The sequence below is a fragment of the Lepeophtheirus salmonis genome, chromosome 6 (assembly GCF_016086655.4).
Source record: "Lepeophtheirus salmonis chromosome 6, UVic_Lsal_1.4, whole genome shotgun sequence".
Classification (NCBI taxonomy): domain Eukaryota; kingdom Metazoa; phylum Arthropoda; class Copepoda; order Siphonostomatoida; family Caligidae; genus Lepeophtheirus; species Lepeophtheirus salmonis.
In genome coordinates, this window is record NC_052136.2 from 25,682,354 (window position 1) to 25,699,635 (window position 17,282).

Below are 17,282 nucleotides of genomic sequence, written 5' to 3' on the forward strand. Positions count from 1 at the left end.
ATATAAAGTCAGCATGAAGTTTACAGATGGAAATAAAATCTTAGTATCTTTTAATTAATTTTATAGCACAAAAATATGTCAAAATGATTCTATACATTTAAAATAAATAATAACAAGATTATATTGGGAGGTTTTGTTGTATATAGCTCCTGTACAGTAGCTCTTAAAAGGAAAATATAATTGGATTAAGTTACGCCTATTTTTGGGGGGAAAGAGGGTAGAATGAGGGGGTGTTTGGAGATGAAACTGACCGCGGGGGTGTATAAAAAAGAAAAGGAAAAATTCTTCCCTAAAAAAGTCGCTATAATAAATAATAATAAAGGAATGGCTTGCCCGTATTTTCCTTCTCCCCTGTTCCTAGCTAGGGATGGAACGCTCCCTCCTAAAAGAAAAAGAGAGAAAAATAATTGAGGAATAAACAACAACGTCGTTTCTACATCACTCTGTTAAGTGAACTTGTAAGTGCATGTTGTTGCCGTTGATAGTTGTTGGTGTCAGACATGAATCCTAAGATTAACTTATCTATTAGTAGTGATAAAAGGAAAGTAATGGTCATGCCAGAGAAAGAAGAGGATGAGAAGAAGGAAAATAATGGATCGGATGTGTTTGCCCCAATTCATGTGGATACGCGGGAATATTGCGACATCTGTGATGAAATGAAGACCTCCCTTGTTAAATGTAATCATGAACCTAGTCTCATCGTTCAAAATAGAACCAAACTAATAGTTTTGGGTTGCATCGCGGCTCTTGCATTGTTTAGCATTTGCGTCATTGGCGAAGAGCTCATTTCCAGGAGATTCAATCGGAAGAAACTCAGCTTCCATTCTCAAAGGCAGCAAATCTATGAAGTCATGAGTCGTCGTCCTAAACCTGTTGGGATTTCATCCCCCATTACGAATGAAAATGGACTGTTTTGGTCACCTTTTATCGAAGCTGCTGTGTCTCCTGGACTTAATGATATCGAGACTGACATCATCATGAAGAAACTAAGGGAGAAGAGGGTGAGCAAGGCACTTAAACCCGATTGGTTACATTGTGGGCGGGATAAGAATCGCTATGTTATATTTGAAGATGGATCAGAGGCCTGTTCACGAAATAGAGAGCCTCGTTTTATTCAGGGAGAGGTTATGGCATTTTATTTGGCAAGATTTATTGGGCTCCGAAACACTCCTGCTGTCGTTTTGTCCAAGGTATGTACAACATTTGTATCAGGTACTTTATCGTCAAACGAAATAACGTTTTAATGGGAATTGGGAACTGTTTTTTCCTTGTTGTTCAATATGTTGTTTGTCTAGAGTGTATAAACAATTTCTTCATGAAGGAGCATTTGTCTTTAAATTGTAATGATGCACTTCTCTGATGAAGGCGCCATTCACAGCATGTTGTAATGTTTTGTATGCTTCCATAATCCATAGCATCTCTTTTTGTATGTTGAAGTAACCCTTGCATTCTTATACAGATATTACTGATAAAGATTTATTTCCTTATCTTTGTCATTGAATACTCAAGACAAGACTGATTTTACTGATTCTGAGTGATTACTCAACACTAGGCTTAAGAATCGGTTATATTTTTTATGTAACTATGAGAGAAATCCAATCAACAAAGTATATTATACTGTACGTTTATGAAGTAAAATACATCAATGTAGCAACTTTAACTCTGGGAGAAGGGAGAGAATGGCTATATTGAGAGATTATGAAATTGAGTAATGGAGGGTAAAGGTTAAAAACTACATGAGAGCTTCTGTCTATAATATATGTTTATAGAATTGAAATTTTACTATGAAGTACCTAAATTAGTTAAGGCTGTAATCAATTCCAGTCTATTATACTGGAAAAGGAATCGCAATTCCCATTATTTTCCGAATAGTCTCAGCCTCATTTTTTAGGACATCATTCTCAAAGTATATTTTCCTTTTTGATGATGACATTGACCATTGTGTCGTTTACTTCTTAATATTCATATTTCCTGATACTCAGTGTATAGATTGATGAAGAAAAGTACACTTGGGATTATTTTCTTACTTTGTTCTAGCAACAATAATAGTTCATAGTAATGTTTCAAATTACATTCATTCAAAAACAGCTGGATTTTCAGATTTTTTTTTGTATTCTTTATTTTATGAGATGAATCTCTTTTTTGTATAAGATAAGGAGACGAATCTTTTTCTAATTAAAATACCAACAACCAATTCCTACTGGGTTTGTTAAGTTTTATTTGGAGTCGTAAACTCTGTGTCTTCATGAGTCTATGAAATAACCAACTAACTAGCTCACCTTTTTAAGAAAAAAAAAGTCATTCAAGGAAAGCCAAGATTGTCGTTTTGATAAGGACTATTCATATTATGATTTGTTTTATTTTGTCATTTTAAAGAATTGAATCTATATACGATTCATATTGTTTCTTAGAAATTGGTAAATTCAAAATTGTTAGTAAATATTTGCTCAAAATATTTTCCTCTTTTTTTTTTAAACAATAATGCCCCAAGATAAATAACTTTAGGAAACGTTTTTGTATCTCTTTATTTTTTTAAATAAATAAATAATTATTTACTAAAGGTTCGTGAGGTTTTTTCCCCCCTCAAGTACCAGGTAAAAAAGAGGATTTTTTCCTTGTTAAAAAATAAATATTGTTGCTATTTTTGTAGTTACAAGGTAAAAATATATTTATATATACATATAGAATATTCGCTAGAAAACAATTATTAATGGGCTACCATAGTTAAAAGAAAAACTGACGCCATTTTTTCTTTTTGTCCTTCAGTTATCCTCTAAGCAATGGAAGTCTGTTGATTTGGAAGAGCCTGTCATAGATGGAACCCCGGAAATTACGGCACTTATTCAGTGGATCCCTAATTTAGTGAAGGATATCATGCCTCAAGTGATACGAAACAGAATTATACCTTATATGGATGAGAGTGAGACTTCCGTGCCACTACCCCCAATTTCTGGCAAGTCATTTGAACTTGCTGAAATGTCCAATGAAGAACTGTCCACATTGATCCAATGGGGAGATATGATTATATTTGATTATCTTACTGGAAACTTTGATCGGGTTGCTAGCATGCAGGTAAATACTGTTTGAACTCAAGCCACATCTTAAAATGACTTACATGTTACAGCCATATTAACAAATTATTTTATTTCCCCTTTAGGATGCTGCTGTTAGAGAGAAAAGACCGTCCATTCTGAAGGAAACCATTCACAACCTTGTTCGAAGCACGGATACATCATCCCTTTGGCTGATTGATAATGAATCTGCTTTTTTGAGTGGATATTCCCTCATGTATGAGGAGGAGAAAGGGGAGCGTTTCCTGGATTTTCACGCGAAAGCTCTCGGAAGTCTTTGTGTCTTTCGAAGACGAACCATTGAGAGACTAGAATTTCTGGAGAAACAAACTCTTAACCCTGCAGAACTCCTCCTCGGATTTATCAATAAACGAGAGCCTCTCTTCAAAGAACTTCCCCCAATACAATTAGACTCCTTGTTTTCTGCAAAGTTTAAGGAACGCATCTTTGAAGTAATGGAATGGTTCCGATACTGTAAAGACAGATCACCTTTGGTCATGGCCTAGAGTAGACTTATAGATAGATGCCAGTCTATTTTATCCTTTTAAATTCATTCCTATAATCAAAGCCGAAGAATCCATTCAGAATTAGAAACCATGATTAAATAAATATTTGTATATGCATACATAAGTTATAAGTACTACATATTATCCATAGTGAATAAATAAATCAGTGCAATAATTAGTAAGAATTAATTTTGTTATTCCTTCTTTTTTTTTAACAATTACTAAATTAGTTTACCTAATAACTATTGCTTATTGGTGTGTATATTTTCTGCCTATATATTATTGATGTGGCAGTGTATTTATTATTAAATACAGGCTATAATAATAAATTCATAAGAAAAGCGATTCAAATATAATAGTAGATGTATATGATATAATATATAGTTAATAGTAATAATATTCAAATAAAACATGCATAATAAGATTTTTTATGTATAGCAGTTCAAGAAGACGCTCCATAATATTATGTAGGTATGAAATATAACAACCAATATACATTAATTATATATAATATCCGAAAATATTTTGTGATTTTTAAAAAAATACTTAAAATTGATATAAAAGGAAGAAAGGAAAGGAAATAAAACATAGAATATATATAATAATAATAAAATAATCATACTAAATAATAAAATAATCACTTAAAACAAACAAAAAAGATTGGTAAAAATAATGAAGATAGTTATGTAATAATAATAATAAGAGGTATGAATTTGTTTGTTGCTTGTATTTTTAACTGTATAAATGTCTTCTTCGAGCTTGCCGTTGCTTATCAAATCTCATTTCCATCTCCTCTAAAACCTTGGGTGTGTACCTAAAATAGAAATAAAGTTCCATTTCTCTTTATGTAATATACAAGAGCCAAGCCGTTCGTAACATTATTTAGAAATTAAAAAATGAGATAATTTCATATTGGGAGCTGGTCTTGAGTGTACATTACTTATCATCCTCAATTGTATAAATGAATCAAACACTAGATATGTAGCTGTTCAACAAAAATGTAATTTTGAACAAACCCCAACAAAAAAATGAGAAATTACCAATGTATTTTTTTTGCTCTATAAATATATTTAATATATAAACAGCTTAATATTTCTCAGACTTATATCAGTTAATTTTTAGATTTATATTCAAATTTATAGAGATGTCTAGGAAGGATAGTCTAGAACAGCATTTTTAAAAATGATCGCCACTGTGTAATACTACATCCCGTAGAATGGGCTAGTCTGATGCAAAAATTAATTACCTAAACTATCTAAAAGAAAACAAAACAAAAAAAATGTTATTTAATTATGTGTTTAAGTAACACTGATCCAAAGTCTTCATTTGATTGAATATAATTTATTCGGATCTCATTTATGATATGCCTTAATCAATATTTTAGTATATCAAATTAAAACCAATTGAAATCGAAGTTAATTAATTAATAGAAGAGTACAAATGAAATCCATATTTATTTTCTTGCGAATGAGCTGCCATGTATCTGAATTGTTCACGAATAATTTTAAAACTTATTTCATCCCTCCCTCTGACAAATTTAAATAGCAAGTGAATTCAGTTTCCTACAGTGTTACTGAATTCACTTGCTATTTAAATTTGTAAGACTAAACACTATTCCAGAAGATTCTTGTTTAAAATTACTAATCTTTTTTTTTTTTTTTTGTCTCTCTCTCTCTCTATCCTTGACAATAATAGGAATAGCATAATAAATGCAATGGGTGCATTGAATAAATTAATTTTTTATACCTCACTACCAATTTTACAGAACCGGAAGCAGCTTTGAGTAAATCAACGGCTTTTTCATGGTGCTCTCCTTCAACAGATACTCCATTAACAGAAAGGAGCTGATCACCCCTCTTGAGTCCACCATGTCTATCAGCAACACCACCTGAAAAAATCAGTAATAGTGGTATTAAAATTAAAATAAAGTGCCATTATAAGATAAGAATAATTTTTGTTTTTATGGTCATACAATGTCATTGAGTGGTTTTTATTTCTCATTTATAGTTTCTGTGAATTATGCTTATGAGGCATCTCTTGTTTATAGAGTATTTGTCAAACATGAAACTATCCTAATATGTATACTATTTGAAGGAGGGAAATTTAACTTTATTCAATGACAATTAAGGGAAGACTTGTTAGCTAGCCCATGGAATTCTAACTCAGTAAATAGTTATAAAAGGCATTTAAAGAGAAATATGTTATTATTATATTGTTTATTTCACTTAGTCATTGATTCAATAGATTTAAACAACATTCAATTCAAAGCACAAGTCCTGTTTTGGAATGTTGTAAATTCTATGAAGTATAAATATTTATGTAGGTTTAGATATAGGACATAAAATTCACAAAGAAAATGCACACAATTTTTTTTGTTTTTGATTCTGAGAGATTCATTGAAAGGAATAAATAATGATTATATTATAGAAACACAACAAATTATGCCAACTAACATTTCTATGCTATATATTATAAAGAAGAATGGGTCTCTTTAATTGAGTTAGGAATATCAGAGTGGCATACCAGGAATGATTCGAGATATGTAAATTGGGGAGTTCTGCTCTTTTCCGCCCATTACGTTAAAGCCAAGGCCTTCTTCTGTCTTTGGAAGTTCTACAACACGAGGATGGGCATGGCCTTCGCTTGCCGCAAAAGCTGCAACTGTTGCCTGAAAGTCAAAATTGAAATCATGTTAAATAATCCATACTCCACACTCATTCAAATTACTTTTGCTGTGGCTGAGGCACGGATCTCTGGAGAGCCTTGAACGTCAACCGTCTCGTAAACATGTTCATATACTTCTCTCACTGCGTTCAGAAATTCTGACTGTAGCACCTTTTGAAGCGCTGCTAATTTCGTTGCAGGAACTTCACCACCTAAGATACAAATATATTAACTCAAAATTACCATTCATCCCTTTAACACTCCAGTCATTTGCGACACTTACAATATTTACTTTTCTGGAGTTTCTCCAACAACTCGCAGGCTCTTTTCACATCTGAAATCATAGAGGGAATACAAATAGTTCATACAGTACAATGGAATCGAGAGAATATTACCTCTGGACAATGTAAGGGAATCTCCAGCAATTTCTGTCATGGTTCTAGGTCGAGATCTCTCTGGAAGCGCGATGAGGGTCACTTCACTAGATATTAATAAATAATATTATTTATTAAATCCGAAGGAGACGTTCACGTATAGTCGAGCTGAAGTAGTGAAAAAGTGGCAGCTGTCAACGATCAATAGATATTGTTGTCAACACAAAATGATGACGTCATTTTTCAACTCTTTAAAATGGCAAGATCGAGACTATTTAGTGAGAGAAATGTCTTGAAACCCATTAATTTATTTGAAAAAATATAAAGTCTTCCCCATTTAGTGAAATTCAAATATGCTTATATTGGATTTGTTATAGAAAAAAGACTGATAATATAAGAAGTAGTATTAGTGACGTCATTTATCTAATTGATTTATAAAGTGAGGGCCAGCCCACCTATTTAAAGAAGTTGCATCTAGGGCGACGGCAGAGAAATAAAGAGAGAGAGAAAAAAAGAGAGAGCAGCTAGAGGTAGACAAAAACAAAAAGGGATGGCAAAGCTAGAAAAAAATGAGGTTGGATTTCGGGCAAATGAACATGAAAGGAGAAAATAGCCGAGGTAGAAATATAGTAATACAACAGATGCAAATTCGGATTTCTTTCTTCCTTTGATTGAAAAAGTCGAGCCTTACCGTTGTATTTTGTCTTAAAACCGACTACTATCGCCATTAAAATATAATACTCAGTCTCAAGACTATATCAAGATTATATCGAATCAAGGATTCGTCGTTTAAAAGAATGCCGTACGAAAGATATCCTGGAAATAACTCCCGTCGCCCTAACAATCAGGGATACAACGTAAGTTACATGTCTATTGATTGTATTCTAAAGCCTACTGATGAATAATGTTTTAGTCTAATGGAGTGAGCCCCTGGGGTGGTGGCGGCGGAGGAGGAGGAGTAGGAGGTGGTATGAATCGAAGCGGCCTTCTACCCACGCCTGGCGGTAACAATGCTAATTTGGATCAGTTGACCCTGGCAGGGAATTTGTTGGGCTCCTTGCTGAACGGGGGAAATGCTCCAATGGCGAATATCGCGAATCAACTCTCCTTGGCTCAGGTATTATTATGTTGTTATCCCTATTTATCCTATGTCTGATTTGTTTTTTGTAGGCTTTACAGAAGCCAAGTCCTCTGATGGGTCCTGTCGTGGGTGGACTTCGAGGACCCAACCCAGGAAACCGTAGTATGATGAGAGTAAGTAAGCTTTAATTATCCTATTTTTTCATGACTAAGAAAATTTTTTGTCTTCTTCTTGATTCTCTCGCCGAACACATACCATATTTTTACAATAGTATTAGTCGTTCATCTTCCATGAATAATGTATGACAATTCGTGCGAGGGCTTCTAAATATATCACTACGGCTTTCACATTTATTAATTAAGTTACTACTACACAGAACGCTTGGCGCGTCGAAAGAAATTTTCTTGTTTATTAAATAATTTCGACAAAGATTTTCTTCCAAACCATGTCTCATCTTATATTCGTTAAAAAACCCCAAAAGACTCTGTCTTTATTATTTTTCTTCTTGTTCATGATTTTTTTAAATGGAAACAGCGCCAGCGAAGAGATTCTCCTGTGCGAAATAGAAATTCATTCCGCCGTAGAAGTAGATCTCGATCTCCTCGCAATCAACGAAGATTGTCAGATAGGCCTAGCACCGGAAGAAGGAACCACAAGAATAATTCCAATGAGGAAGATCACAGGTAAAATATATAACATTTTATTCTCCTGGCACTATGGAGTTCTTCCATCATTTTTTTCTCTCCATATTACTGGAACTTTTTAAAAATAACATCTTGCATCAACAACGGTTCTTGGTGGTTCACCATGATATCGTATTATATCCCGTATCTCCACCTAATCTTCATTAATCTTTGATTACTTAGTAATGATCAGTCAACATTGATGTCCTATTTATAAATCTCATTACTCCCACTTTAAAACGTTGAATCTAAAATTGATTTCTACTTCTTTAATTTTTTTATATTTTTCAGTTACACATATATACACTATTATAGTGTGTAAATTCATTGACATTATAGTGTCGAAATTTTCTAGATTCAGCATATCTTCTCGTGTATTTGAGTTAATATTTTTTATTTTCTGCCAGGCCTGAACATGAAATTTATATTGGGAACTACCCTCTAAAGTTTCGGGAACATGATGTTAGGAAACTCTTTGCTCAGCACAACGTTATGGTCAAGACCATTAGAATGAAACATGATGGTCAAAAAGTGTAAGTAGATATTTAAATTGCTTAGAATCCCTATATTTTTTAATGGATTGATAAATTCATTTTAGATTTGCATTTGCGGAAACAACAAGTAAAAGTGAAATACAAAAAGCTATAGCAGCAATGGACTCAAAGGAAATAAATGGCCGACGTTTAAGAGTTCGTGCTGCAGGTGACAAGGATCCCCCTAAAAAAGACAAACCAAAGAAGGAGCTGACAACCGCACATGTTACCAGGCATTTAGTGTATGCATTCATCGAATTTTTGGATAGGGAGTTGGATGTTGATGAAATGCCTGAGGAAAGAATAGAGCAGATTAAAACTGTTCAAGAAAAATTACGAACATCTTTTAATATTGAAAGTGAAGATAGCTCTCTCAAGGTATCTCGCAATTTGGAGCTTATTTTTATGCAAAACAATCGACGGGAAATCAAAGTCCCTGATGATGATGAGGTTGAAGAAGAAAAGGTAACCTCTGTTGAAAATAAAGAAACTAGTGTTGAGAAAGTAGATGAAGAGGCTGATGGAGAGAGTCAAAGCAAAAAGCGTAAATTAGATACGGAAAACTCAGAGTCCACCACTCAGGAGGAAAAAGATGAAAATGATGCAGAAGATGATGAGGAGGAGGAGGAAGAAGAAGTTGAGTTTCAGGAAGGTGATGACTGTGAGGAAGAAATAGTTGGAAATGAAGAGGATAATAATGAAGAGAAAGAAGAAGTTGAGGATGAAGATGAAGAAATGGCAGTTGAAGAGGATGAGGATACGGAAGTAAAACAAGAAAATGAGGAGGAAGAGGAAGAAGAAGAAGAAGAAGAAGCTGAGTCTGAAGAGAAAAACGAATCAAAGGATGAAGAAAAAGATGTGGCAATTGTGGATACTTCAGCAAAAGCAGCTCCTGCAACTCGTGCTGCAAGAGGAAGGAATAAAGCCAAGCGTGGGAAGAAATGAAACTTCTAATTTTAATACTATTTTTCTTTGAGATGAATTTTGTATGGATGTCTTCTTTTCCTTTGTATCTATCTGCATATGTTGTTATCATTTTAGCTGCAATATCTGTAATTATCTGTTTTATTTTTATTTACTCTAACCTTCGTTTAAATTCTACATTCGTCCAAGAGTTGGATTTATTTAAACGTAAGTTAACATATTTTGTAACTTACTTTGTAAAATTTCGCATTTAAGTTTTTGTAGCAACAGATTACAATAAACAATATATTGTTTTCAAATACAAACTCATATGCCAATTAAACTAATTTGTTTAATTTAGTCATTATAAGTACAAAATAGCTTAGCTTCTCTTATTTGAACTCCGCCCCAAGTTTCCTGAATGCATTGATATGAATTAGTATTGTAGTTCAATTAGTTATAAATAACTTTATGTAGTTTATGTATATTTACATATTTATTAGTTTTTGGTTTAGACTTATGATAATTAGTAGACCTAAATAATTCGGTTCTTTATAAAAGGTCGGTCTTAATTACAAAAATATGTATGAGAGCCTGATTTTAATAGATGAATTGATGATGATGTTATGAGTGTTTTAAAATTGTGAACATCAGCACAAGAACGTCATATTACATTATAAAGTTAAATGTTTTACATGAGTCATATTTGTACAAATCAAAAGTCAGGATAAGTCAGAAAATAAGATTGAGACTAAAAAAATTATATCTATACATTGAGACAAAAAGAATTTAATCCATGATTAAATTTAGGGTCTGCGGTCTGGACCTAGGCTCATCACTATTATTTATTGCGCATGATGTTTCAAACACATTGTGCATTAATGTTCTAGATAATTGCCTTGTATTTCTACGAATCTCAAATACTTAATGTACTTTAGACAGAATGGATAAGTAATTTAAATCGCATGGTATTTTTTTTTTTTATTCAATCACCAAGTCACATTTATCTCAAAAGTAGAATCAATCGACAAAACAATATTACCTTTTTTTTCAATATATTGGAATATGACATCCAACAATAGTGATAATATATGTTATACATACAAGCTAACATTCAACTCATGTACGTATTTGTGTTATTCAAACTTGTTACATAAGATATTTAAATGGTTTTATATGATATGTTTGGATATTTGACAGAGGTGTCACTGTCAAAAGTGTGAAAAATATATATATGAGGGACAAAATAAGCATTGAAAATGGTTTAATAAGTCATTTCTAGGGTAAAAATGTCTTTAAATTATGATTTTTTAAGTTTCAATCTTGGTTTTTTTTTGTCGTTTAGCCAAGAAATTTGAATTTGAGATCAATTTTGCCCAAAAATGACAAATTTTTTGAAATCCCAATTTTGTATACCTATAGAATCTACAATGTACATCAAAAATACCATTATTTATGTTAAAATGATAAATAGTGGCCAGAACTTAAAAATAAAAATCTTTGTTCATTTGTTTCTTCCATAACTTTTGTCCGATTACCGTTTAAAATATGTCCCAAGTGACAAACGGGAATCTAAAATTCACACTTTTTCATAAATTCCTAGCTTTACGTAGCCATATCTACTTATTAGACAGGCCTATATGATTTTACCATCATTTTGTTAGAAATTTGTTAAGTTTTAAGCTGATACCTAATTTATACTATTTCTTGTAAAGGAGCATTAAAAAAAATATTAACCACACAAGTCAATTTTATTGACGCGTGAAAAAAAAATACCGTGTGTCATTAAAATGTTTATAAAAAATGTTAGGAGTTATATACTTGAAAATTTAATTGTTTTTACCTGAAATAGTATCCTTTAGGATGACGGGTTTAATTTTCTCTGACCAGGTGTAATATTTCCGATTATTATTTTTTTTTTACGATTTACGCATTTAAAGTTTTAAGCGAAATTTCATATTAGGAGAGGCCGCGATAAAAATAAGGAATGAGCGATATTCGTGAAAAGTCAATCGATTATGGCCAGGATATACTTCTTTATGAAAATGATCCCCAATTTCAGTCAGAATAATTAATATTTCTGATTTTTTTTTACGAAGCAATAGAAACTCGATTTTTGAGCAAAATATCCAGTTTTTGAAATGCATGATATCGTGGAATTACATGGCCAGCAGCTACTTAATATTGACTAAATCAAGATACAATTTGTCACAAACAAACTCCACGTACTCAAAACCACAGATATTTGACTAATTGATTCATTTGTGGAACTTGAAAATGCTGAAGAGATTTTTATTTGCGTTAGATTAGGCATACCTTTACAGAAATGGGTATATCTAAAAAAAGATTGTATATTTCTATTTCTGACTTCAAATTTGAATTCTAGATAAAATTTTAATTTAGAAAACATATATTGCTTATTGAAACTTTATATTTTCTTAATTTTGGCAGTGAAGCCGCTGTCGAATATCAACCCATGTCATATATATTTTTAAAGAGTCTTGTAGTAATTGTATGCAAACGTAACATGATGGTTGTGATGGAGCATTAATTTCATATCCTTCCAAAAAAAAGAATTAATTTGCTCACAATGTTCAACAATTTCCTTGAATGTATGTGAAGAAATTTTTACAAACAACTATAAAGATCTAATAGAAGAGTAATAACAACTTTTTAATTCTATAAAAAATCTTGAACCAAAACAAAATTCATTTTTACAAAAAGAAAATACCTCTCAGAAAATACTATAACCTTTTTCAATTTCTTAAAACCATCAATGTAGAACTACAGTCGTATTATTGGGAGTTCCTTTCATCCCCAGATTTTAATGTGGGCTTCAAAATAATATTTGGAAATTTTTCCAATCTTTTCGAGTTTCTAACTTTTAAAAAATGTACACGACTAAAGAAATATCATGAATAACTCATGAGTGTCATGACATTGAGACAATATTTAATATACATTTTACGGGAAAATCTATAACTACTAAAATCCCTTAACTAATTTTTCATCTTCCTAGAATATTATTTAGATATTCAAGTTTTGGAGTTTATTTGCTAAAAGACCGTCTCCAGAGAATTTGCCTTGAACATATTTGGGGTGTACACTTCGCCTTGAGACGTTTTCACCTTGTGACGCTTTCGCCTTGATGCTTTTTTAAGATTAAAAGTATCAGTTGAAGGTTATTATTTACCTAATGAATAGTTAATTTTTCTGGTTAATGCATTTATAATATTAATCATAAAAATTAGAATGCTCAAACATGTTAATTTTTATGATACATTTGTTCAAGTAATATTTATTTTATTAATACATTTTTGAACGTTTTAGGTTATTTATAATACCAAATCAATACTAAAACACATTTTTTATAAGTTTGAGTAGTTTCAAGTTTTCTTTTTAAGATGATGTTGCTTTAAATAGTCAGGTTTTAACAAATTATCGAGATGGGATTGAGAGAATCAGCAAAGGGAATGCTTGATCAACTTAATCACACCGTTTGGATTATCGCACAAAAAAAATGTTCGTCGATTTCTTTTTAATCTTAAATATTGGTTGGTTTCTTTGGACCCATGCAAAACTTTCATTAATATTACATTCTGTTAATTTAATTTTGTTGTATAAAAAATTTGATAATTATAAATTTCAACAGATATTTAGTAACACAGTAATTGAATATATTTAATGTATTGATGAAAAAAGTCTGTTCTAAATCAATATAGAAATATAATGTAACATGTGGTACTTTCTCTCATTAAAATAATTTAATGCAGTATTAAATTAATTTTAATGATTTTTTTTAAAGAAGCTCTGATTTATCAATTCAATTCCTATGCATTTGATCGAGTTATAATTAAAAGAGGGGTTTGAGTAAAGAAAAAACTAAGGTATATCGTCTGGAAAAGAAAAAAATAATGTTGTTTTTTTTTCTTTTAAATGATTAATTATTTAATAAATCCCTGGTGTATTAACATTGCCCTCTAAAAGAAAAATCATCAACTATCTTTGGTGTAAATCGATTTAAAAATGGATAATATAATAAATATTTGCTCTAACCAATATATTTTAAATGTAGAAAGTTATCCACTTAATAGCAGTAATTCATTTCTCCCCCTCCAAACCATTTAATAAGAAGCTGATGTCTACATGTTTTCAATATACATATATAGAGGAGAGTAAGGATACATGTTACAAAAAATCTTCTTTTTTTTTTTTGATACTGTCATAAGTTTCACAATTTAAAAGATAATTCAACGCCCGGCAACATGACATAGGTATACCTAAGACAAATAATTCCAAAGTATTTTTGATGTAGTGCAATAATTATTAGCCATTTATTGGTGTTTTTGGAACTAATCAAAAGTAGGATCCTTGATACACCGGGAGGAGACACAATAAAGGTTAAGAGGGGAAATGATACAGGGGAAGGGGACATGGTATAGGGTAAGATTAGTCAGAAATAGAGCCTAGTTAATAATAAAATTGAAAAAATAATTGTTTTACTATTAATTGTGATTAACAATTAAAGTATAACAAGAAATAAAAAAAATAACTAAAAAAGATTCAATATATATATAGTACGACTATATAATAAAAATGGGGTGTAGCAAGTTATCCTCCATAGGGTTGGAATCGGAATAAATGAAGAGAACTGAATATTGAAACTAATGATATATTACAAGCATTTTATTAATTGGACAACATGCTAGACTATGACATTTAGTAAAATAAAATTAAAATCTCATGTTTTATAATAAAAAAATATCTCAAAAAACACTAACCCAAAATGTTTTCTTTTTGTGTCAAAAATTTCAATGCATTAGGCAACCTGGGTTTTATGTTGATTTGATAAACAAAGGAAGGCATTCAATTGTATAAGAGCAGGGTTTAATTTTTAAAGTTATTGACAGTGTAATATGTCTCCTCCGTAACAAGTATCCTCACTCTCCCCTATATATAATACCAAAACATGTAGAAATATTACTAAACATTATTATAATGCGATATCAAACAAAATATTATTTAGGATTTTAATAATATGAAATATACATATTATATACATGAGTACGTACCTAATTCATTTTAAAAAAATGTGGATAAATCAAATGCCATTTCAATAAATTGTGTGGTTCCTTGTTGCCACATTAGTAAAGCAGTTGTCCGAAAGCTCAAAGATAACGATATAAGAAGATCTTCTTTGCATAAATTTCCAACATCAAACATGAAAACTCTTTATAAATGGAAATCAGCTATACAAATAAATTAGATACCTGGTTAAAATGCTTGATATCAATTCTAATAATATCTTATGAGTACTTATAGACAATGATTATTGCATAAAAATATGGCAAATAAGTTGATAGCTCTAAAAAAGTTATTTGCCCTCCTTATTTTAAACATGAAGATTTCGGAACAAGAAGTGATGAACACCTGATAACTAAATGTACCTTAAGAAAAAATGCTATAACATCTCTAAGATTAAAAATATATTGAAAATTAAACCAAGTACTATTATAATGTCAATGGATGAGGTGAGGCGTAAACCAAAAAGTGATAAAATATAATTAAGGTTGCAAAATATTTTGAGAGACATTTCAAATTTGTGGGAGCTCAAACAAAAATTTTGATATTAGTTGTGTACTTACAAAAATAAGAGTAGATTAGATGGAAGATTAAGTTACATAACAAATCAGTTATCAGTATATAACATAATTGAATCCAAGTATTTTGTATAACACACAAAATTAACTATTTTTTACTTGATTAATCATTGACAACTATCGTTTATTCATTTTAGGTTGTCCAGTTACTAGATTTTGTGTAATAATTTAAAGAAACTTGAAATTTAATATGTAAAATTAAGAACTTAATGAAGGAAATAATTTATTTGGTGGTTGCAAAGTGGATAAATACATGTAGCGAAGTTTTTAATTCACTTACTTTTAAGACTAAGTATGATAACGTTACCAAACAAGATGCAATTATTATAATATAAAGTTTTAGTCCAATCATTTCCTTTTTATAAAGAATGTTAAAAAAGGTTATGCCTGCCAACTATGTCATATTTAAAACAACTATCATCCATTATGCAGGTCTCAAGTGGATACCGAAAGGAACATTTTATTATTTAAAAGTAAGGTATGAAAAATTAACAGAAAATGATAAATTAGTTTCAATTACATTTGATCAAGTCTACTCTGCTCAAAGAATAGAATATATTAGTGGCAAAATTTATGGTCAAAATAAAAATGGACCAAAAAGTACTCGTTTATGTTTCTTGATTAATTACATTCCTGGAATTTATGAAAATGTCGTAGACTTTTTCTCTACTTCAACAAAGAAGATTTAGCTCGTTTACTTTTTCAGTATCCTTAATCCAAAATGAAAACGGCCGGAGGTACTTATTGTGCTCCAATAAATTGTTCTAACAATTGGAAAGCCAACCGTTTGCATTTCTTTAGATTTCTTCTTAACAATAATATCTGCAAAAGATGGATTCCTAATTCTCGTCGAGTAGATTTAAGAGCAAGGTAGAGTGAGTCATGCAACGTTTGTCTTAGACTTTGTGATAAGTATTTTGAGCACGACACGTCATGAACGCTACTAAAAAGAAGAAGAAGAAATAAAGACTTATACGGTACCTAATGCAATTCCCACTATGTTCGATGTACCAAATCCTCCCCAAAAGTAACTCCTTTACGTTTTTTACGGGGTATTCAAAATAAGAGCCCAATTCAGTTGACATAATATGAAAGACATTCAGCAGTCATGATTATGATATATAATATATGAAAACATTTTTTTTTACAGATAACATTTACATGGATGTCTCTACAGTCTCTGCACCAGGTAAATCCGAATAACTTTCTCTAATGCTAAAACTCAGACAATATATCTATCTCAAAAATAGGACGGTAAAAAGATTGCAGCAAGAAAAAAGGCTAAACTCACACCTCAGACAAATGTGAAACACATAATCTCTTCAATGCAGCCATACCTTTCTAAACTGCAACATTTCCTTATATCTATTCAGCTCCGTGGTGCAGTCGAAAGGATTGAATGTTCTTATACAAATAAATTCAAGACTTTTGATGTTCGTGCCTACAAAAGTTCATCGTACTACAGATTTCTCTCGGCAAAGTTCAAACTACATGCTGTTTCATCAATACAGACCCGAATGTCAAAGTTCCACGTGAATGAAGGGTTCTGTTCTAATTTGCTAAGGCTATTGTCATTTGGACGAAAATGATCGAGTGTGCAGCTTAATTTTAGATGATATATCATGGCGCAAATTTGTAGATTTTGACCCCATGCAGAGAATCAAGTATTAGAATATTTTGCTGGATATTGTTTAAGAAATCTCAACAAGTTACATGTTACTTCTCCTTAGGACAGTTGTCCTAAGGCGATACACTAGTACAGTGTTTTAACAATTTTTCCCAAGATGTCGCTTTTCATATGACGCCA

At 31.2% G+C, this 17,282-nt stretch overlaps 3 protein-coding genes across 3 annotated transcripts; 2 read left to right on the top strand and 1 right to left on the bottom strand.

Moving 5' to 3' along the window:
• Positions 1–425: 425 nt before the first annotated feature.
• On the top strand, positions 426–3,752 carry fj (four-jointed box kinase). The gene is made up of 3 exons (XM_040714330.2): positions 426–1,190; positions 2,767–3,072; positions 3,158–3,752. Exons 1-3 carry the CDS (start codon positions 501–503, stop codon positions 3,575–3,577), a joined length of 1,416 nt encoding a protein of 471 aa, XP_040570264.1. The 5' UTR covers positions 426–500; the 3' UTR covers positions 3,578–3,752.
• Positions 3,750–6,803, bottom strand: veli (L27 and PDZ_signaling domain-containing protein veli). Its single transcript, XM_040714331.2, has 6 exons — positions 6,637–6,803; positions 6,525–6,575; positions 6,305–6,453; positions 6,101–6,245; positions 5,324–5,465; positions 3,750–4,391 (listed from the first exon to the last, which is right to left on the bottom strand). The coding sequence occupies exons 1-6, from the start codon at positions 6,674–6,676 to the stop codon at positions 4,310–4,312; spliced, it is 609 nt and encodes a 202-aa protein (XP_040570265.1). The 5' UTR covers positions 6,677–6,803; the 3' UTR covers positions 3,750–4,309.
• A 383-nt stretch (positions 6,804–7,186) lies between these two features.
• On the top strand, positions 7,187–10,158 carry LOC121119632 (uncharacterized). Its single transcript, XM_040714351.2, has 6 exons — positions 7,187–7,472; positions 7,529–7,732; positions 7,786–7,869; positions 8,231–8,379; positions 8,787–8,912; positions 8,978–10,158. The coding sequence occupies exons 1-6, from the start codon at positions 7,413–7,415 to the stop codon at positions 9,855–9,857; spliced, it is 1,503 nt and encodes a 500-aa protein (XP_040570285.1). The 5' UTR covers positions 7,187–7,412; the 3' UTR covers positions 9,858–10,158.
• The last annotated feature ends 7,124 nt before the right edge of the window (positions 10,159–17,282 follow it).